This window comes from Danio rerio, chromosome 6 (genome assembly GCF_052040795.2).
Source record: "Danio rerio strain M-AB ecotype USA chromosome 6, GRCz13ab, whole genome shotgun sequence".
In the NCBI taxonomy this organism is placed as follows: Eukaryota; Metazoa; Chordata; class Actinopteri; order Cypriniformes; family Danionidae; genus Danio; species Danio rerio.
In genome coordinates this window covers 3,782,501-3,806,711 of record NC_141026.1, presented here as the reverse complement: position 1 = coordinate 3,806,711, position 24,211 = coordinate 3,782,501, and the positions used below count along the sequence as shown (strand labels likewise).

At 36.1% G+C, this 24,211-nt stretch overlaps 1 protein-coding gene and 1 long non-coding RNA gene across 27 annotated transcripts in view; one reads left to right on the top strand and one right to left on the bottom strand.

Annotated features, from left to right (window-relative positions):
* ptprfa (protein tyrosine phosphatase receptor type Fa) overlaps positions 1-24,211 on the bottom strand; it is a 566,130-nt gene that overhangs the window by 105,435 nt on the left and 436,484 nt on the right. For 15 of the 26 annotated variants that reach the window (XM_087254905.1, XM_087254894.1, XM_087254901.1 and 12 more), the window contains 2 exons: positions 16,485-16,790; positions 4,543-4,736 (listed from right to left, as the gene is read on the bottom strand). In XM_087254905.1, the coding sequence (XP_087111031.1) occupies positions 4,543-4,736; positions 16,485-16,790 (500 nt within the window). The remainder of the gene's footprint in view (positions 1-4,542; positions 4,737-16,484; positions 16,791-24,211) is intronic. The other 11 variants (XM_087254917.1, XM_087254918.2, XM_087254907.1 and 8 more) reach the window with 1 other exon arrangement.
* On the top strand, positions 6,506-11,627 carry LOC141386159 (uncharacterized). Its single transcript, XR_015493009.1, has 3 exons — positions 6,506-8,464; positions 8,520-8,924; positions 9,031-11,627. It is a non-coding gene; the product is annotated as an uncharacterized LOC141386159 (long non-coding RNA).

The window sequence follows — 24,211 nt, the reverse complement described above, 5'->3', positions numbered from 1 at the left end:
TCTTTCTCTCTCTCACACATACACACACATACACACTGATCATCACAGTCCTCAGGTATGAAAACAAAACCCACTCCTGCATCTGCTGAAAACTCAACCCACAGACAAGGTCCTTCAGGGGAAGTCAAATCCCACATAAACATCCACTACAGACCAACAAAAAAAAAACAAAAGCAATGCCCCAAACTAAGAAGATGAACACCAAACTGAGAACCTAAAAGTTTGCGATTAAAGCCTGGAGGATGACGAAGCACTCAGTTCAGAAGTTCATGACCTTCTCCTCAACTGAACACCTTTTCCAACCTTAAAATATTTACTTGACTCCTCCTTGGAGATCTGAACTCGTGTCGCAACCTCTCGCTAAATACGCAGATTTTGAATTATACATTTTAAGACTCTTCTTTTATTGAAGATCGCAGAACTCACAACCTGCTTTACTCCTGCAGTGTGATGGGCTCATGAATGAAGCAGCTTATGCAAACACACACTTTAAAGGAGGAAAATGCATGTGTTATTAACAACTGATTTAATAGAGAGAATGCATTAAAGAGCTTTCCTCACCACGTACTCTCTCACACTCAAGTGATTCTGAACTTTGAGTCTGTTAAACGCAAAAGAAGATATTCTGAAGAATGTTGGGGGAAAAAGCAGCACCATGGATGTAAATGGCTGATATTTCCAACTTTCTTCAGAAGAAAGAAACTCAATTGAAGTTTCATAAACTAATTTCGAGAGGAGGATGTGATATGATTGAGCACTACTGGTTGCTCATCTGTAATCAGTAATAATCCAATCAGAGTGATTCTAGTTTACTACCCTGCTGAAAAATCCAGCTTAAACACACCAAGGCTGGTTGGCTGGTTTTAGTTGGTTGACCAGCCTGGTTTTAGAGGGGTTTTGGCCATTTCCAGGCTGATTTCCAGCCATTTCCAGCCTGGTCCTAGCTAGTCAGGCTGGAAAATGACCAGCTAAATCCAGCTAAAACCAGCTTGACTAGCCTGGTTTAAGCTTGACATAACTGGTTTTGGCTGGGCTCCCAGCTTGGCTTGGCTGGTCAAGCTGGTTTTAGCTGGTCATCTCCCAGCCTGACCAGCTAAGACCAGTCCACTTTAGGCTCCTTTAGCGCCACTCACACAGCTTGATCCACGCTGGCATCTCTTCTTGGGTTTTAGGTTTTGAAAAGGGAAAAAATTCCACCATCCCGTCCAAACTTTAAGGATACCGGGTATCAGATTTGCACAATCCAAATGCACTCGCTCGAAAGCTTGACAGAGTCCCTGCGCGTAGCTACAGTTGCTAAGCCACGATTGGTGGGTGGCGGTTTATGGGTGTGGCTTAGCGAAGGGTCAATTCCCAAATGGCACACTATACACTATGCACTCATTCACTATGTACTTATGCACTTACACACTCAACAGGATAGTACATGTAGTGTCGTCCCAAATGGCACACTAATGTTTTTTTACTAAGCGGAAATTCAAACCGTTTCCCTGATGACGTTTGACGGTTGCCAAATCAGTGAAATAAACAACCGAATTATCAAATAATACCTGCCGTGAGTATTGCCACATTCACCATCGGGAGGCGCTATAATCACTCTCGTAGGAGAATTTTGCTTTCACCATCCAAAATAAGTAAAGTTATCCAACATGTGCGTTCGATAGCTCCGCCTCTTCCGCTACGTAAGCAAACCTGCGGTCGTTGAGTGCATGAAGTCTCCATCATTCCACACTTCATTTTATCGGCTGAATGAGTGCATCATCCGGGTAATTAAAGTGCACTTATTATTTTTAGAGTTTTCAGTGTGAACGCACTACTTACTTACACTATTTATACTACAAAATGGCATAGAATAGGGCATAAGTATGCGATTTGGGACGCAGCTTATGTTTATTAGATTATTCTAATTATTTCTTGTTGTTTTTAATCAACCCAGGCTCATTATGGATATGTACCACTATATACATTTCTGAAGAGCGCCAAAGACAGGGATGTCCAGATTCAGTCCTGGAGGGCCGGTGTCCTGCAAAGTTTACTTCCAACCCCAATCAGACACACCTGGGCTAGCATTCTAGAAACATCCTTGCAGGTGTTTTGAAGCAAGTTGGAGCTAAAATCTGCAGGACGCCGGCCCTCCAGGATCGAGTTTGGACACCCCTTGTCAAAGACATCCCAGGTTTGTTTTGTTTTTTTTGCAGTTTTTGTTTTCGCGAATTCACCAGAGGCCGCTGTGTACACTTTTTCAGATCTCAAATTTCTCTTGTGCAATTTTTGCCTGCTGTTCTCACGTACATCCACCAGAGGCTGCTGTCTACTTACTGACTGACTAACTGACCGAAAGACTGATCAATCTAAAACTAGTTACAGCAGGAAAGCCGTCCATATGGAGGTAAGCGGTTGTGCTGGTAGCGCTAAAAGGAACGGCATCATATCGCCCCGTATCGTTCTTTTTAAAGACAAAATGCATACATGTCAACATTGGGATGTGAAAATAAGGGATATGCCCACCATAATAAGGGATTCCCCAAATTACTAAATATGTTCTTTTGGGGCTGTTTCATTGTAAATAAACAGTTAAATAGTCAGTAATATGTTTAAAAATTATTATTACCAAAAGAAAAATAAATATATAGATTAGCAGCAAATACATTAGCAAACAGTTCAGCTCATTAAAATTAATAGCTATTACAATGACATGGAATCAAGCTATCAAATCTCACTATCTGTTTCTTCGCTGTATAACGAATGAATCTCTCATTTATTACGATTTTTTTTATTACATTAAATAACAGGTGTCACTTTAAAAATGCACACATCTAACGTTATAATGAAAGCATTCGACTGCTTTCCTTACATTTTATGCTTATTTAAGACGAAATTAGCTGTGTTTGGAAAAAAAAAAAATACCAAGATCGACATCCTTATATGTTATTATTATAAGTTATGTGTGTATGTCTGTTTAAACACGCACCAAAAAGCCAGACTTTTTCTCTCCGCTTCAAATCGCGTGTACAGAATCCGTTTGGGAAACAGCATCTGTTTATCAGTATGGAGCGCATCAGCTGACAGTCATGCACCATTATATGATTGTTTTGTGGACTGTATAGGACGGGCGACGGCACCTGTATTCAACAGGAAATGGAATCGCGCCGTTTTTAGTACTTATTTCTTTTTGTATTCATAAACAAAGCGAAAGCACAGAAGAGTCACGTTTTAGAGCATGGGGTGACCCCTGGTGGTTAGGCGGTATGTGTTGCGTAAAGTGAGGCTCGGCTGTTTAGAGAAAGACAGAAAATACTGGAGAAATACGGGAAAATATCTTTACGGGATGATTAGCGGGATAGAACAGTAAAATACGGGAGAATCCCGGGAAAAACGGGAGGGTTGACAGGTATGCAAAATGCAGCAGTACGTTCTTCTTATGATCTCCAGAAATGTATTTAGACCTTTTTCTTGGAACGCAAAATTACCCATTATGCTTTGCGTGTATGCGCAAGGAGAATGCGAAGAACTTCCGGTCGGCAGCTGATGCATGTAAACAGTCACATTTGGACAGCTTTGAAACGATAGTTTTAATCTATTTTACCTGCTTTTATCCTCTTTGAACTAATACTGTTGTCCATCAGCAGCATCTCCTAGACTGATCATTTAAAGAAATGCGATCTAATAGGATGGAAAACAGCTGCTGTGAGGCGTTTTCCCCTCGTTGTCAGACGGCATCTTCTGCAGTTTAAATGAAGCCTCGTCATCGCTAAAGTCAACAGTTTCTCTTTATTTCAAATATATAATCAGCCCAAACAAATGTTATTCACCTAATTGTCTGACACACACACGTAGCCTGTACTGTGCCACTGACACACTGATTTAATAACTGTGACAAAGTGAAAATATAGGCTAGTGTCATTTCGAAATGACAGAAAAACACAAACCGTGGTGAAAACAACACACGAAATAAACCACAAACGGCTCGCGATTAGAATGAACAGCAAATCAGCAGCAGAGGATCAATAACAGACTTTTATTGCTCATTTTTGTAAATTGCACGACTTTCATACCTGTTAAGTTTTACGCCAGTACTCTGGTTTGCTCTCTCTCTCTCTCTCTCTCTCTCTCTCTCTCTGTGTGTGTCTGTGTGTGTGTGTGTGTGTGTGTGTGTGTGTGTGTGTTAAAAAGCTGCTGAGCTATTTCTGACTGCAGACACGTGAACTAGGAGAACGTTTTTCTCGTATTTCTGATGCACTTGAACCACATCGACAGATTATAACGGCTTTAACAGACACATTTCTAAGTTGTGTGTCACAAAAACACTCTGTTATCCATTAAAAACATTATTGAAACCCATTTTCGGAGCGCAAATTACCAGTTGTAAACGCTGTAAACGGAAGTTTTTAGCATTCTACCGGAAGACGCTGGTCGCTATGGCGCCCACCATGCAGCAGCCATGAAAAAGGTCTATAGGGCTGCGTTTTCAGAATGAGCCTATATTGAGTGTTTTACATAACTGTCTGGACTGATTTACAGTGTTGTGTTTGCGCAGTGTACCTGTGCCTCTGGCAGCGCCACGTCCAGAATGATGGGCTGTCCGCGCGGCTCTCCATTCTCCAGGCGTGAGTAAACCACCTGATATCCACGTATGTGGCCGTGTTGTTTCTGCTGCAGAGGCGGCTTCCAGGACACACGCAGTGCAGTGGAGTTGATGTTGTCCACCTCAACCCTGCGTGGAGGAGCACCAGGCACTGAGAGAGAAGAGAAACACAGCTTACTGCTTCAGCACACACACATCACTTACAAACACACACACGCCGGTACAAACCTGCTCACAGGCTACAGCCAACACACTTCTATCTACACTCCATAATTTTATTTATATTCACTTTTTTTAAAAAGGCCAATACAGAGTCTACACAAATTAAAGTTGTTTTGTTATGTTAGACCCTCATGTTGTTACAAACCAATGCTATTTATTCCTGAGTGACTCCTGAAAATAGTTTACTACTGCAAAAGAAAAATCAGGAGGGCAGAGCTATTTCACAATGGTTTGCTTTTACCATACTTACTCATAAATGGTGCATATCAATACCTTAAAGGCATATATTGGTCTATAAGGTGTTTTAATTAGTACCCAAATTAGCCTGGTCAATAAGCATGTAAGGGGGTACGAGATCAGGTAGTTCTTGAGAGCTCCCGCTGGTAAAGGAGGACAGGAGGAGATGGGGTGGATGGTTTTTTTTTCGGAAAACAAAGATAAGGGAGTAGTTTTAATAATAATAATAATAATAATAATAATAATAATAATAATAATAATAATATTAATAATAATAATAATAATAATAATATTATTATTAATAATAATAATAATAATAATAATAATAATAATAATAATAATAATAATAATAATAATAATAATAATAATATTAATAATAATAATAATAATAATAATAATGTTAATAATAATAATAATAATAATAATAATAATAATATTAATAATAATAATAATAATAATAATAATAATAATAATAATAATAATAATAATTCCTTACATTTATATAGCAATTTTCTGGGCAATCAAAGGGCTTTACATAATGGGGAGGGGGGGGGGTCTCCTCATCCACCACCAGTGTGCAGCATCCACCTAAATGACGTGACGTCAGCCATATTGCGCCAGACCGCACACCACACACCAGGTGATTGGTGGAGGGGAGACAGAGGGATGAAGCCCATTATGATATGGGAAAGGGTTAGGAGGCCATGATGGACAGAGGCCAGGATGGCAGGGTTAAACTACTCTTTTGAAAGACATCCTGGGATTTTTAATGACCACAGAGATTCAGGTTTAACGTCTCATCTGAAAGACGGCGCTCACTGAGCCGTATAGAGTCCACATCACTATACTGGGGCATTAGGACCCACACAGACCGCAAGTTGGGCGCCCCCTGCTGGCCTCACTAACACCACTTCCGGCAGCAACCTAGCTTTCCAGTGTGGTCTCCCATTCAGGTACATACCAGGCGCAGCCCTGCTTAGCTTCAGTGGGCAACCATGTGAAAGTTGCAGGGAGCAAGCTGCTGGTATACTTTTAGACAGGCTATTTATAGTAAATTTGGATTAATCTGATTGGCTTACTAATGATTACAGATGAGAGACCAGCTGCGATCAATCATATCACGTGCTCCTCTCGAAATTAGTTAGTGAAACTTTTTATCTTTTTTATCTTTTAAAAGAAGATACTAACATAGTGAGACATAGTGTATATTTTGTCAATAGATTTCCAAATATATAATTGTTTTGTATTTTTTATTAATAATAATAATTAAAACATTATTATTTTTCCTTATTTTCCAATTTGTCTATTTTTGACTAGGCAATATATATATATATATATATATATATATATATATATATATATATATATATATATATATATATATATATATATATATATATATATATATAATTTTTATATTATTATTATTATTGTAAATATTGTAATTATTTTTATTTTGTTGCTGCTAATAATTTGACATTTTGGTTTTTAATGGTTTACTTAATTTCAAGTAACAAAAGTAATTTAGGCTGCGTCCGAAACCGATAACTACTGCATTTAAATTTAAACATACTACTTGGCCATTAGAAAAGTATATTCTATACAGTATGAATGTGAAAAGTATGAATGGAATTCGAACGTACTACATGCGCCATTTTGTCATGGTCACACGACCTACATGCGCCAGTTGCGTCGCTTCACTCCCATTCATGAATTCTCTCGCCAGGCATCATGGGATAGCACAGCGTACATGGGATGCGCACTCCAGAATCTCGGCGGAAGTAGTAAGTCATCCGGGTACTTCTCGCATACTGATTTTTGGAATTCTATGAAATGGGACATGCTACTCGGCTCGCATACTGATTTTAGCATACTGTATAGTATGGAAGTATGTGGTTTCGGACGCAGCGTTAGTTTTATAGCTTCACTTATTTTTAGTTGTAGTTTTAGTATTTATAAAAATAAAAATGTTTCCTTAAGTGTAAATATAAATACATAATTGAAATACATTGTACATGCGAATTCAGTTTTAAAGTGTATTTTCTTATAAAAATTAATCCAATAATATTTTTGCTTACAGCTAATAATTTAGTTTTACGCATCACTCAGCAAATAATTAGGAGAATATCAAAAACATGCGTCATAAAATTATATGTAGGGGCTACGAAATAATCAAGACTAATAATAATATCCTTTATATCAACTTAATTTAAGCTGTATATTTTTTTCCAGCATAAACGTCCACTGCATAAAAACATGAGGGTGAAAAACAATGACGACTACATTTTTAAGGAATCTATACCTTCAGCATGTATTTCACCAATACACATGTGTTGATGGAGGAGCCTGTGAGACAAACTTGACCAAACCCATAAAAACGCTCACACACGTCTGGTGGATGAACAGCTCAGCTCCCCCTGGAGTCTGGGCTGCATACAAATCCACCATGAGCAGGAGTTCAGCAGTGTTAATGACAGTCAATTGATAGTCAATAGAGGAGGCAGCGAAGGGAGGGAAGACAGGAGTGAAGGTTAAAAAGCGCAGAATTAAGAGATTAATAACCAGATCCAGAACCATCCCAGAAGAAACAGCTCAGAGAGCAGGAGATCTATGAAGCTGAACGTCAGCAAAAACACGCAGCGCTTAATTGGAGTCATTTAACTGTATAAATGTGCTGGAATGCAGCCTTGACCTTCAGAAGGGGGAAGAAACGTCAATGGCTGAAAACAGATAAACAGGACTCTGCTGTTCCAAACATCCACATCAACTTTCAGGACAAGCTTGTTCAGTTTCACTGTGTGTGTGTGTGTAGCTAGTTGTACTCTATTGTGTCCTTATAATTCAACATGCTTAAAAAGATCAAAATGCTCAGATTTTCCCACAGGTTTGCTGTAATGGTTGGGTTTAGGGGTAGGGGTGGGGCGGACCATATAATAAGCCGTTTTTCTGTATAAAACACATTATGTCTATGGAAAATCTCTGTTAAACCATGTATACAATTGTGGGTGTGAGTATGTACACTGTAAAAAGCAAGTAGGTTAAGTTAAGTTAAGTTAAGTTAAAGTTAAGTTAAGTTAAGTTAAGTTAAGTTAAGTTAAGTTAAGTTAAGTTAAGTTAAGTTAAGTTAAGTTAAAATGGAACAGTCAAGATGACAGTTAAGTTGACAGTTAGGTTAAGTTTAGTTAAAATGCAACTGTAAGTTGACAGTTTGGTAACGATATGTTATAATGGAACTGTTAAGTTAAGTTAGGTTAAAATGCAACATTTAGATAGACAGTTTGGTTATGTTAAGGTAAAATGGAACTATTAAGTTAAAATAGAACTGTTGAGTTAAGTTAAAATGCAACAGTTAAGTTGACAGTTAGGTTAAGTTACAATGGAACTGTTAAGTTAAAATGGAACAGTTAAGTTGACAGTTAGGTTAAGTTACAATGGAACTGTTAAGTTAAAATGGAACAGTTAAGTTGACAGTTAGGTTAAGTTACAATGGAACTGTTAAGTTAAAATGGAACAGTTAAGTTAAAATGGAACTGTTAAGTTAAAATATAACTGTTGAGTTCAGTTAAAATACAACAGTTAAGTTGACAGTTAGGTAAAGTTAGGTTACAATGAAACTGTTAAGTAAAGTTAAGATAACTTAAGTTGAATGCAATAGTTATGTTGACAGTTATGTTGACATTTAGGTTAAGTTAGCTTACGATGAAACTGTTAAGTAAAGTTAAGATAACTTAAGTTGAATGCAATAGTTATGTTGACAGTTAAGTTGACATTTAGGTTAAGTTAGCTTACAATGAAACTGTTAAGTAAAGTTAAGATAAGCTAAGATAAGTTAAGTTAAGTTAAATGCAATAGTTAAGTTGACAGTTAAGTTGACAGTTAGGTTAAGTTAGGTTACAATGAAACTGTTAAGTAAAGTTAAGATAAGCTAAGATAAGTTAAGTTAAGTTAAATGCAATAGTTAAGTTGACAGTTAAGTTGACAGTTAGGTTAAGTTCAAATGGAACTGTTAATTTAAAATGTAACGATTAATTTGAAATGGAACTGTTAAGTTAAAATAGAACTGTTAATTTAAGTTAAAATACAACAGTTAAGTTCACAGTTAAGTTGACAGTTAAGTTACAATGCAACTGTTAAGGTATGTTAAAATGCAACAGTTATGCTGACAGTTGGGTTAAGGTACAATGCAACTGTTAAGTTAAAATATAACTGTTGAGATAAGTTAAAGTACAACAGTTATGTTGACAGTTAGGTTAAGTTACAGTGGAACTCTTAAAATAAGTTAAGTTACGTTAAAATGCAACAGTTAAGTTGACAGTTAGGTTAAGTTAAAATGGGGCTGTTGTTAAAATGCAACAGTTAAGTTGACAGCTAAGTTGACAATTAAGTTAAGTTGAAATTTAAGTTTAATTGACAAATATGTTAAACTAAGCTAAGATAAGATAAGATAAATTAAGCTAAGTTATATTGACAGTTAAGGTGACATTTAAGTTAAGCTGAAATATAAGTTAAGTTGACAGCTAAGTTAAGTCAAGTTAAGTTTAGTTAAGTTAAAATGCAACAGTTAAGTTGACAGTTAAGTTAAAATAAGCTAAGCCCGTTAAAGGTGACAGTTAAGTCGTTAAGTTTAGTTAAGTTAAAATGCAACAGTTGACAGTTAAGTTCAAAGGCTTAAAATCCATACTTAACGGTGTCTTTTGAAATTGCAATTTTGCCAGGGTCTCGAAAAAAATGACTAATTTTAGCTGTGATGAATTACAGTTATTTTTTAAAGTGCTCACAGACACTTCTCTCCACTACTGCACCTTACACCAAGCTCCAGGCATGAAAGTAATATCACAGGGAAATAACACGTGTGATGGCGGATTCATAATATGATAAAGATCCAAGCTCACCTGAGACAGCAGTAAGGCCCAGAAAAGCTGTCAGCGCATACGCATGCAAGACGTGTGTGTGAGTGTGTCTACAGAGACGCTTCATGCATCTCACACAGCATCTAATCAAAACCTGCTAATATGCAGCACACAGAGCAACACGGGCCTGCTTTAATGAGGTAATGCATGTCTATGAGCTTCTAATGAGAAATACAGCTCTGCTCCTCTGCTGCATTCAAACTCATACATTAAAGGAACACTACCTTTTTTTATTTAGGCTCATTTTTACAAGTCTCCTAAAGTTAAATAGTTTTACCAGTTTTGAATGCATTCTGATGATCTGTGGGTCTGGCGGGAACACATTTAGCTTAGCTTAGCATAAGTCATTGAATTGATCTTTCTATATTTACATTGTGTACTAGATCTGACTAAAAATAAAAAGTTATTCCTTTCTAGGCAGATATGTCTAGGACCTATACGCTCATTCTGGCGTAATAAATCAAGAAACTTTGTTGCTGCTCAAAGGCTGAAGTAGGTGCCTAAAAATGTTTTTAAATATATTCCATTGATGTTAGTACACAGGCAACACGGTGGCTCTGTGGTTAGCACTGTCATATTAACTGGATAAGTTGTCGGTTCATTCCACTGTGGCGACCCCTGATGAATAAAGGGACTAAGCCGAAGGAAAATGAATGACTAAAACATATTTGTACATGATGTAGCAACAGAAGAATCAAGCTTTAAACAGGAAAATTATTAAAACTCTTTTTTTTTTGAGCGAGATGCTAATGGTCTAATCCGATTCAATGAATTATGCTAAGCTAAGCTAAAAGTGCTCCCGCCAGACCCAAAGATTGTGTAAAACTCAACTGTTAAACTATAGGAGACTTGTAAAAAATTTGCCTACAGTATTTCTAAAAGATGTAAATAAAAAGTGGAGTGTTCCTTTGAAGATATGCACTAGAAAGAAAGAAATAAGACTAAAATAAATTAATAATACATGTAAAAAAAAAAAAAGCTCTTTTCAGTTTGTGATTCGCTAATGAATGATCTGGACGCAACATTTCTGCTTGATGAATATGCATGTCAGGGAGCTTCTCTGAATGGGCGGAATGGTAAGAAGAAGCGATGGAAAAGTTTAAAGATAAAAGCAGTGCTAATTTATCAATGGCTACACCTGCAGTCTGTTTTTTCCCCTCCACTTTCTGTCAGTGGTGTTAAAGTCTTATCAGGCTCCACAGCGCATTATTCTCCCTAGAATATGCAAGAGAAAACTCAATAGCTTGATTTATCTCAGTTTGGCCTGATTAATAACCCGCCAAAAGAAGCTGAAATGAAACTGAATACCATATATAAAAGTTCATCAGTTTCCAACTTTAAAACAGAACCTGAAGCCATCTCTTTAGTTGAGAGCTCTGCTTTCTATATTTAGATGCAATATGGGGTTACATGAGGTGAGCTTATGCAAACAAATGCATGCAGTTTGCTCGGCAGAGTCATATCTAGACTCTATATTAGATACAGATCCAGTTATATCTAGAGAGTAACTATAAATTACCACACAGAGCACCCTAACAACAACTTGTCACTAAATAGCAACCATCCAGAACACTCTTGCTAGTCAGTGTTGAAACACTAGAGCACCAACCTTGAAAACTACTATACATTTATGTTAAATACTCTGATTTATTTTTAGCCAGAAGATGTGCACTGAAAAAAAAATAAAATAAAAAATCCTTGTCTCCATTTCTGTCGTTTGGTTGATGGACTTTGGTGCTTTGTAATCAGGAACAGTAGGTGTTCTTTTAGCTTATTTTATAATATGCAGGGACCTATTCTTTTCTTAGTTCTATTATACAACAGATGTGATTGCATAACACCATTATTTGCAATCAGAAAGGTTGTTCTAATTGCTTAAATATTTATTAATTTATTTATTTTTATGCATGTAAAAAAATGCCATGTATATTGTTTTGTCCATGTTTTTCATTTATATTTTTGCATCATTACTTTAGTCTTCAGTGTCTTTATTTATTTAACTTAAATTATTTTATTATAGTTGTTCCTACTCTCCTATAAATTTATCTTGCTAATTTTGTAAACGATTAATAAACAGAGACAAAATATTATTATTTCTATGTATTTATTTTTATTTATATATTTACTAAAATTTGTAAACTTTTGATAAACAAATTAAAAATATAATAATTAATAATAATAATAATAATAATAATAATAATAATAATAATTATTATTATTATTATTAGTATTATTATTATTAATATTACTGATTTATTTATTTATTTATTTTTAATATTTTTTTTTGGTGGAAACTGTGTATTTATTATTTTGTGTGTTTATTATTTTATTAGTACTGATTTATTCATCATTTATTTAAATTAAATTAAATTAAATTAAATTAAATTAAATTAAATTAAATTAAATTAAATACTTTTGTGTGTGTAACTGTAATTTATTTTTTCGTTTTGGGGTAGGGTACATTATTTGTATTATTATTATTATTATTATTTATTATTATTATTATGACTGATTTATTTAATTAATTAATTAATTAATTAATTAATTAAGTAATTTTTATTTATATATTTATTTTTTTATATTGAGGAAACTGTATTTATTATTTTGTGCATTTATTATTACTATTAATATTGTTGTTGTTATTATTATAACATATTTATTTATTTATATATTTTTTTATTTATTTAGTCCTTTTTTGAATGTAAACTGTGTAATAATTATTTTGTGTATTTAATATTATTATTTTTATTATTATTATTATTATTATTATTATTATTATTATTATTATTATTATTATTATTATTATTAATAATATTATTATTATTATTTATTAATATTTTTCCTTTTTTTCATTATTTATTTATTTATTTTTTGGTGGAAACGGTGTATTTTCCAGGGGAAATAATTTGTATTTAATGAGCTGAAAATTATATAAATTAAACAATATGTATACATTATAAATTTCTGTACCTTTGCTTAATTTATTGCATTCTTGCTGAATAAAAGTTTTAATTTCTTTTAAAATCAATATTGCAACCAAACTTTTGAACAGTAAAGATGTAGCAACAGACTATGAAAAACAAACAAACAAACAAACAAACAAACAAACAAACAAACAATAATATAATAAATAAACAAACAAACAAACAAACAAACAAACAAACAAACAAATAAATAAATAAATAAATAAATAAATAAATAAATAAATAAATAAATAAATAAATAAATAAATAAATAAATAAATACAAAATTTGTGATTTAAAAAAAATTTTTTTTATAAAAGCCATTTTTGTTACAAAATAAAGATATGTAGAAATGGGATTGCTTAGCGGGTTTGTAATATTAATTGGCATGACTAGTTATGCTGTGCCACATTATCAAAGCAGAGTTATTATTAAAGGAATCAAGAAAATTCTGTTAAAAAACGGCTGATTTGACCAGTCCTGCATGTGCCGAGTTAAAATCAAGCAGAATATTACAGCACATGCTTAAAGCAAACAGGAGAGAAACAGTTTTTAAATCACCACTGCAAGCAGAATTGGCAGCAACCACTCAAAAAAAAAGCACACACACAAAAAAAAACACATTGCCTCAAGGAAAAAGAGGAATACAGAGAGAGTGGAGATGAGATGGGATATCAGATAGAGAGTCTAGTGTTTGATTGACAGGTTTAACAGGCGAGGGACGTGTACTTCCGGCACACGCCTGTCAATCAAACAGCTGAGCCCAGCGGAGACAGAAGTGTGCAGCATTAAACAAGCCTCACAGATGGCCAGTCACACGCTACTCGCAGCATGATGTAACTCAATTTGTACATTTCATGACGAAAAAAAAAAGAAAAAGTGAATGGCGACTGCTCATGCAGAACTCACTAAGGCTGCTAGGGTGTTTTGGGCATTACTGTGGTGCTCAGGGTGGCTGCTAAGTGGTTACTCACTGGCCCAAATATAATCGGATCTCTAAATAACTTCAGTCCCATTTTTAATGTACACTAACATCCAAAACTTTGCGATCGGTAAAATGTTTTAAAATGAATTCATACTTTATTCATTCATTTTCCTTCCGCTTAGTCCCTTATTTATCAGGGGTCGCCACAGTTGAATGAACCGACAACTGTTCTGGCATATGTTTTACACAGCGAAAGGCTTTCCAGCTGCAACCCAGAACTGGGAAACACCATACACTCTCACATTCACAAACGCTCATACACAATTTTATAGCGCATGTGTTTGGACTGTGGGGGACACCAGAGCACCTGGAGGAAACCCACATCAACACGGGGAGAAAATGCAAACTCCACACAGAAATGCCAACTGGTCCAGCTGGTACTCAAACTAGCAACCTTCCTGCTGTGAGGCGACAGTGCCAACCGACGGATTGATGACTGGATGGATGGATGAATGGACGGATGGATGGATGGGTTGATTGATGGATTGATGAATTGATAGATTGATTAACTGACTGACTGATTGATTGATTGACTAATTGATGGATTGATTGACTGATTGATTGATTGATTGATGGATTGATGGACTGACTGACTGAAAGGCTGACTGATTGATTGATTGACTGATAGATAGATAGATTGATTGGCAAATTGATTGATTGACTAACTGACTGACTGACTAAAGGATTGATGGATGGATGGATGAATTTATTGATTGATGGATTGATTGATTGACTGAATGATTGATTGATGGATTGATTCATGGATTGACTGACTGAAAGGTTGACTGATTGATTAACTGACTGACTACTTAATTGATTGATAGATAGATTGATTAACAAATGTATTGATTGATTGATTAACTGACTGACTAAATGATGGATGGATTGATTGATGGACTGACTAACTGATTAATTGATTGACTGATTAACTGACTGACTAATTGATAGACAGACAGACAGACAGACAGACAGACAGACAGACAGACTGACTGACTGACTGTCTGATTGATTGATTGCAAAGTTGCAATGACTAGAAAAGTTATCTTGATTCAAATAAAACATTTAAGGCATTAATAATTTTTTTTACAATGTAATTATATCATTACTAAAAACTTAATTTGGAAAATTTTAAAGGTGATTTATTTTAAAAAAATTTAAGGTGATTTATAGGTGAAAAACTCAGATTTCAGATTTTCAAATAATTGTATGTCTGCCAAATATTGCCCTATACTAATAAATCATACATTAATTTTAGTTTATCTATTCAGCTTTCAGATTATGTATATCTCTATGCATATTTAAAAATTGACCCTCATGACGGGTTTTCATAGTTATTTTTAAAGGAAATTTTTATATATTTTTTTATATTTTTTAATAAAGTTTTTTTTTTTTTACTTTTACGATCTTATGTTGAAAACAAATTGAACATTTCAAAGAAAGCTGAAAACCTGTTTTATTTTTCTCCTATTATGAAAGTCAAAGGTTGTGGGTTTTTAGCTTTCTTCAAAATATCTTCTTTCGTGTTCAACAAAACAAGTAAGTAAATAATTTTTTTTTTTTTCATTTTTTGGTCCCTTTAAGAAAAGTAATTTGTTATGTTATTTTTGTATATTATTTCAATCTTCGTTGGGCTTAAGATTGTAATCTATTACATTTAAAATGAACTTTTCTTTTGTGGTTCAAGGTCACATTTCTGAAGACTCACGTGACACTGAAGCCTGCAGTAATGATTCAGCTACAAAACTCGCCATAAAATAAAATTATAAATTTGATAAAATATTGGCATCACGATGGCGCAATGGGTAGCACAATCTCCTCACAGCAAGAAGGTCGCTGATTTGAGCCTTGGCTGAGTCATTTGGCATTTCTGTGTGGAGTTTGCATGTTCTCCCTCTGCTTTAGTGGGTTTCCTCCGGGTGATCCGGTTTCCCCCTTAGTCCAGAAATGTAATCATGTAATTGTCCGTGGTGTATGATCGGTTGCAGCTGGAAAGGCAGACACTGTGTAAAACATATACTGGATAAGATGGCGATTCATTCCGCTGTGGCGACCCTAAACTAATAAAAGGACAATGATAAATGATAAAATGACAATGACTACATTTTTAATCCCATAAGCGCAGCCAAGACGAGTATCAGAGACTTCAGAGTGGTTGTGTAAGTCTGCGGGGCTTTTTTATATGAACTATGCACAACAGTAATAGCAATACCTTTTTATAGCTACGGCTATAAGACCGTTCTCTAAAAAAGGTGCATGTTTTCTGTGTGGGAGCATCTGAATGAGCCACGTGAAGCCCACCGAAACTCTCCGTTCGCCCACTTTCTCCCTTCACGAGTCTTTTCATCGCATATTAAAAGCTGACTCACAAAACAAAGCCTGAGCTCGGTCCTGAACTTTCACTCCACTATAAAGGCCAGCTGCAGCTCTCCAGCGTCGTGTACAAAAGCTGCATGTTATCAACAAAACAGCTCCAGCGGGAAAGAAGAAAGGGTGAGAATTGCAGATGAAGGCGTCAGTCAGGAAACCCAGAGTTAGTGCTGGTTAGAAAAGCAGATCTGGAGCGTTCGAGAGCGGAGAATTACCATCCTCTTGGGTTCTGATGCGGGTGCTGCCACTTTCTGGCCCGGGACCCACATCTGTGTGCGCTTTGACCCACACCGTATACTCAGTCCATTTCTCCAGACCCTCCAGAACATAGCTGGACACATCAGCAGGGATGTCTTTGACCTCGTGGCGCTCCTGGTCCTCGCCAGACACTGCCTGATAGGCCAGAGAGTAGCGGACGATGCTGCCGTGCCGGCTGGCGGCCGGAGGGGCCACCCAACTCACCTTGATGCTGCTGGAGCTCAGGCTGATCAGGTGCACCTCTTGTGGGGGAGCGGACGGGGCTGGAAAGGGGTGCAGGGACACATGAGCTGGGGCCAGTTGCATGAACTCACTGTAAAAGATGCTGGCTTCCACACATTCGATTTGTGTTGAGACAACATGAAGGAATTTACGTAGAGTGAACATAAAATAATTAAGCTGTCCCAGAAAACTCAAGAATTGAGTTGTTACAGCTCTATTTAAATAATTAGTTTGATTAGTTTTTGAATGTACACTGTTGAAAATGCTGGGTTTCACACAATCGATTTGTGTTGAGACAACGTAACCAGCTAAACTCTGCTGTTATTTTGGGATTTCCGCCTGGATTTTGCCTACCCAAATTTAAAAGCTTTCCAAATCCACATGCAGAGATGTAAATGCAAAAATTTGGTCTCATTTTAAAGAAAACCCTTTAAATTTTCATAAAACACTATTGAAAGTGTTTAAAATAACTGTATATGTTGTCTGCGTTATAATAAACACCTAAAAAAAGAGGTGCTTTTTGTATTTTTTTTCATAAACTCAGATTTGAAAGTGTACCCTTTAGGTTGTGTGTGGTCTAGCGTGCTGTAATTAATTTAGGTGGTTTCTGCACATGTCTGTAATCATATGAAAAAAGGAAAATGTCTCTACCATAATCTATGCAAAAGTTATTGTATTCCAACTGATGAGAGGTGCTGTACAAGCCACAGGGATCAATCATTGTTTTATTTTTCACTATTCTTTTGTTTGATCAAACATAATTCACTGTGTTTGGACCACGTCAGACATATAAAAGTATTACTTATGCACATCACCTCAAAAACAGAGGAGAAATGGCCCTGAAGCGCACAGCATAAGGTGAGAGATGACAGCTGTCTGTGCTATCTGGGGCTGCTTAGTGATCATAAATGTATTGTTTCACTTCTGCGCCATGGAAACACCGCGATTCATTCGACAACTGTTTGATATGTGAATATAATTCAGTAAAAATAATTCTAGAACCGTATGAGCACCGGCAAGAGCTTTCATTTGAGCTATAACTTGTACATGTGTCATATGAAAAATATGAAAATAAACCAATGTAAAACCAATGCAAAATACTGTATATTTTAGTGTAAATAACTTTTGTACAGCAGAGTAAAGTGATGCATATGTGCATAAAATATAGATTCTACACTTTCAATTGAAACCACTTAAGGGGGTCTGGTGCAATGCTAGCCCTTTAAATCTTGAAGCGAAAGTCGATGACGTCACCGACCTGGTACCGGAAATTAAGTTAACTTACTGGTTTTTAAAAATTTAAGTAGATTGAACGTAAAGCAATTCAGTTGTCCCAAAACAACCTTCAAGAATTGTGTTGTTTTAGCTCATTTTAAAATAAGTAATATAATCAAATAACACATGTCATTTCAAAGTGACTAATAACATCATTAATATTAATAACTGATGACAGGATTTTAGAAAAAAATGTCAAATATTTATTTTTAATAAATTTGTGTTATTTAAAATTGTTTAGATAAAGCAAGAGAATGCCTGTATTTTTGTTATTTTTACTCTAGTTATGTTTTTACAGGCAATGCCTGCGATAGCAGTAACCAGTTTTAGTTACAATGGACAAAAGTGGGCGGTTAATGGACGCCAAGCAGGTATTAAATCCCACGAGTGGTGTGAGATTCTGCAGCATGGAATGATGTCAGTGGGGAGTGATGCAGCCTGTGTTGCTAACATCATAGATTATGACTACAAATAATAATTTCTAGCTATTACATTTATGAAGACAGTGACAAAATGTTTTAATTCATGCCTTAGATCAGGGGTCACCAAACTTGTTCCTGGAGGGCCGGTGTCCTGCAGATTTTGGCTCCAACAATACTCAAACACACCTGAACAAGCTAATCAAGGTCTTACTATACCTGAAACATCCAGGCAGGTGTATTGAGGCAAGTTGGAGCTAAACCCTGCAGGGAAACCGGCCCTCCAGGACCGAGATTGGTGATCCCTGCCTTAGATTAAGGTTTTAGATCTGTTTTAAATGTTTCAGCTAGGTAAAATATGATGGATTAGCTGTCAATGTTTAAATTAATTATCAAGTAAATAAAAAAAAAATTATCAAAGAGATTCCAAAGATATGGTTTAGACTCAGATATTCGTTTAAATGTAGAGTATTTCAACTATATATTCGCTCTCATCATTAGGGAACATTCACATTAAACTTAAGCAATCATGATGATAACTATTAGTGTCCACATTAACATACAATAACTTCCTGTTTATTATAGCTGGAACCTGTTCAATTCTCTGGGCTAAGAATCACTGCTTTCAGGACCACACAACTTCACAAATTTCTCCTTCATCGTCAAGCTGTAAAAGAAAACTATTGGATCCCTTCTTTATAAGAGCAAAGAACAGAATTCCTCTTTAAAAACACACACAGTATAGTCTGAACATTGTGTTTTCGAGGAGAAAGCAGAGATTGATGGTTCATATCTGTTTTGTGTGTGTGTGTGTGTTGTGTTTGTCTAAGTATGACAGAGATAACAGATCCATTCTGTCTGACACGCTGTCTTTGGTTAGACATGTAATTGATGTGATTGATGGCCTGTCAGATGTAAGAGATGCCGTATCGATTCATTTTTAAAATCACAGAAAATCCTGCTGCTTTCGTCTGTCCTGGCCTGAGAACATCGCAAACTGAGCAGGGTTATTACATGGCTTTCTGGAATACCTGATTCTGATCCAGGACTAAGCATATCGGCTTTTCTGAAATGGTAAAAGTGTTGGCGTACATACAGTTGAAGTCAAAACGATTTGCCCTCCTGTATATATTTTGGAGAGTTTGGGGTAACATTCAGTATGGAGACATGCGAGAGAACAACATTAACAGCCTGAGGTATCAAGACGTTTGTGCTGCCCATTAAATTACAAACCACAGGAGAGGGACAATTCTCCAGCAGGATAGCGCTTCTTCTCATACTTCAGCCTCCACATCAAAGCTCCGGAAAGCAAAGAAGGTGCTTGGCCAGCCCAGTCACCAGACATGAACATTATTGAGCATGTCAGGGGTAAGATGAAGGAGGAGGCATTGAAGATGAATCCAAGGAATCTTGATGAGCTCTGGGAGTCCTGCAGGAACGCTTTCTTTGCCATTCCAGATGACTTTATTAATAAGTGAGTCATTGCAGAGATGTATGGATGCAGTCCTCCAAGCTCATGATGGAGTCAGACACAATTTTCATTCTGTTTCCACTGCAGCAGGACTTTATATTCTATACTGGACATTATTTCTGTTAAGACTTTTGTCTAAGCAAAGTCAGGCCGTACTGTCCTAATTAAATCATTAAAAATCAAGGCATGATCATATTTTATTGTGGTAAAAAAGGCATAATCTAGAGGCATTCGCCTTTCATATAAGCCACTTCTGATACCAAATGATCAACTAGAAGGCGACTTATTATTTGTTGTTTCTAAAACTTGAATAAGCGACAAGACTTTTGTCAGGTATTGTACACGGGGGCTAATAATTCTGACTTCAACTGCATCGCTCTCATATTTTGTTCAGAAGATAGAAAATGACTTCCCAGGAATTTATTATTGTTATTATTTTACATAGGATGAGGTTTGACTCCAAGTGGAGCAGCTAGAAACACATTTGTGAGTGTGAATCGGAAAAGAAGATGGTCAACACCTGTGAAGGAGGAAAATAGTGTGGGAAAAGGTGGCAGAAATAGGTGAGAAAAGATTAAACAGGGAAAGACTGAGAAAACAACAGATACTGGATGCATCTGAAATTCAAGAGGGAATCGAGAAGAGGGAGAAAAAAAGGGTGAGAGAGGGAATAAATGCATGGAAGTGAGAAAATAAGCACACGATTTTGGGACCGAATAAAGTGTGAGGAAACAAAACGAAAAGGTTTATTTCTCACCTGCAGTGGGAGAAAGTGTGAATCAAATGTAAAAGGAATGAAATAGAGAGCAGAGAGACACTGGTCACTGAGGAGAAAAATAAAACAAGACGGTAAGAGAAGAATGAAGGAAAAACATTAAAGACAGTAAGAAAAGGAGAAGATGCTAATGAGAGACTGAAAGCTATATTAGGAGGAGGGAAAGGTCAAACCCAGAGAGATGACTACCAAGACGGCAGTAATTTCCATTTCTGAACTAAGTCCTTTTAAAAATGTGTGCATGCTACTTTTTTCTGTCTCATTTTTGTCTGCCAATTCTTATTTTTTTTAAAGGAATGTTGTAGCGTTTTTAATTTAATTTAAAGGGGTGGTTCACTATGATATCACATTTGAAACTTTAGTTGATGTGTAATGTAGATGTGTGAATGTAAGATGCTTAAAGTTCAATGCAAAGGGAGACATTGGCTTTTGCAGAGTTATCTTAACAAAGCCTACAGCAAACAAAGTTTGAGGACTACAAAAAATACAACTGGGTCAATGAGATCATAAACCCTTCAGGCTACACACATCCACCCTGCGCAGCTACGGGGCGTAGCCAAGCGGCAACCTCCCGCTCTCCCTCGTGAAGCAAATACGGAAGTAACTGAAAGACCAATTCATTTTAATTCCGCTAGTCCTGGCTCCATATGCAGCGTTTCTATTGAGGCCACTGTTAAAATGGCCATCTTAACGCTCTCCAGAATCTGACAGATTGATTAGCTGTGGGTTCTAGAATAGTCATCTGAAGTGTTGTCATACAGTGTTATGCCTGGATTTTATCAATAGCCTTGCACTTACTAACACAGACTATATTAATTTATAGTATTTGGATGTAATTCGTGTTTTCTTCCTGTAGAAAAACGTCATAAGAACAATGTTTAGTCGCTCAGTGTATTACAGCAGTGTTTTTAAAAGCCTAAACACTTTATTTATATAGTGTACAACCAAGCACATGTGGTCAGAACACAAACGAGTCACAGGTATTAAAGTATTAAGCGTCTTTCACAAAGAAAAGCCTGTCTAAGCAAAGCGATAACAGGCGCCTGTAGCTCCTCCCACGCTCCGCCTCTTTTGCCCTTGTTTGGTATCCCCCGGTCTGTGCGATGACGTGTGCACAATATGGGGATGGTTGGCCAGGCCTACTGGTAGCTTATTTTGGGTTCTTAAGAAACCTAATGGTGACGTCACAGACACTACGAATCTTTTACAATCTATGGGTGTAGCCAGAGGTGCTGTAATGTTAAGGTAGAGCAAGCTGAAATAGCATCCAAATACGGCTATTTACACAGAGCTTCTCTGTTTTTGTATTTGGGCTTCCAAAGGACACAACATAAGGACAGAAGTGCTTACAGTTTAAATGTAATTAGGTTCCAGATAATTATAATAAATATATAGCTAGCATTTGACAAAGGAGAGCTTCCAGAATCTCTCCCAGTTCCCGGCTAAAAACCCCTCCAATCATAATGGACAAAGCTGTGGATTGTGAGCCACAACCTGTGTTTTTATGTGTTATAATTGATCAATTACATGCATAGTTTTCTAGCATTAATGGTATGTTGTAGCAAGAACGCAAATAAGAATGTAAACAATTGGAAATGCTGTTTGGCACCGCTAACAATTTAGCTACAGATTCATATTTATCCATCAAATCTCTGTAAACACCCACAATCTTCAGCAGCGCTGCAGTGTCTCTCCATGCGGCCACTTTCCCTTCATTCTACATCTCAAACCCGCAAAAGATATGTCAACGTTTCATATTACTGTGAAGGATTTGGATTTCTGCTTTCCAGTCCATCTCATCATGGACCAACGTTTATCCATTTCATCATCCTGTTTCTTAGTATTTAACTGTGAATTGATTTTAATTAATGAATAAGTTAACACATTGCTTAATATAAGAATGTTCAGTGCATTTGCCAGTCTCTTTATACCTATTTTCAGGAGCCAGCAAACTAGGTCATAGGTCATGGAGATCTTGAGTGGAACTGAGGACTGGAAACAACTGTTTCTATTGTTATTTCTAGGAGTTAATACTGTCTAAAATGTCTAAAGTGATTTTGCTATAGTTTTACGGTTAAATCTTTTAAAGTGATTCTACTTTTTATTCAAGATAGACTTTGTGTAGTAAGAATATAACTGCCTGAATGTAGATTATACCAGTTTTTAACCAGTTATGATAAAGACGGCTGATGGTACACTCAGCCTTGGATAAGAAACAGATTATACTTAAAGTGTGTGTGTTCTATTTAATTGTTGATCCGTTTCACAGGTCTGGGGTCAGCTCTAATCAGTCTAAAGGGTGTCTGACGTTTATGTTTAGATATTGTTCAGAATTGTACGCACGAACCTCACGTGGAAATGTTCCTAGTCTATCTGTGTTTTAACCAATCAGGTTAGAACACCTGTATGTGTGACGCAGTTAATGACGTTATGTGAGAGTATAATTGTTATTGATTGGTGATTGTAAGCAGAGCGGCCTAGGAACTCATTGTGAGTGTTGAAGCTGGCTTCTGCGGATGAAACTGCAAACTATCTTCAGTAAACTTGATTTATTTACTGACTCCGGCTCTTCTTCATCTACCAGACTGGTCATTCTTTGGGTTAAACTGTAAACTATCCCTACAACTGACACATGCTTATTTTGAATATATGTGAATGACACTTGTCAGATTTTATTTTACAGAGCAGGCGTGAAGTTCAGCTGTGTGCTCTTCATTTTCTGTCAGATTCAGAATCAAACTGAAAACTTCTCTGACTGACAGTATTTACACAGCGCAAAACTGCATGCTATCAGAGGCGTGACGCTTTTCCTGGTGACGTGGAGCTAATTCGCGAATTACAGCACATTATGTTAGCTGACCAATCACAGCCTCTTGAGGGCGGCCTTTCGGAGGAACTAGGAAATACGATAGTCGTTTTTATGTTAGCTGAGTAGCTGTATATAATCACAGTAAGATAAATTATGTATATATATATATATATATATATATATATATATATATATATATATATATATATATATATATATATATATATATATATATAATGTAATTTTCTACAAGTGAAGCATGAGTAGACATTGCTTTGCATCTTATAAACACAACCAAGCCTTAAAAAAATTCACTCTACACCACCCCTTTAAAAGTTTTGTAAAAATTATGTGTAGTAAAGTCTCATATGATATATAATTGTGATTTTAATTGTATGATTGTGATTTACCTCCATTAACTTTAAGTTTGCGTGTTCAATAGGAAGGAAGGTAGCTGTCTATGTAGCACTGAGGGGATTGAGTGTGTCAGGTCTTTGAGGACAGTGACTCAGAGACACCAGGACAAAAAAAAAAAAAAAAAGACAGAGTCGCAGAAAGAAAAGAGAAAGCCAGTGTTTCTATGGGAACCAAGCAGCGGCTTAGATCAAACCTCTCAAAGCTGACACGTCTAACAAATAGCTCTGAATAGCAGGAGATCTCTCGGAGGAGCTGTCATAAATATCTCAGCTTTAGTCCATATCTCTGGAACTGAA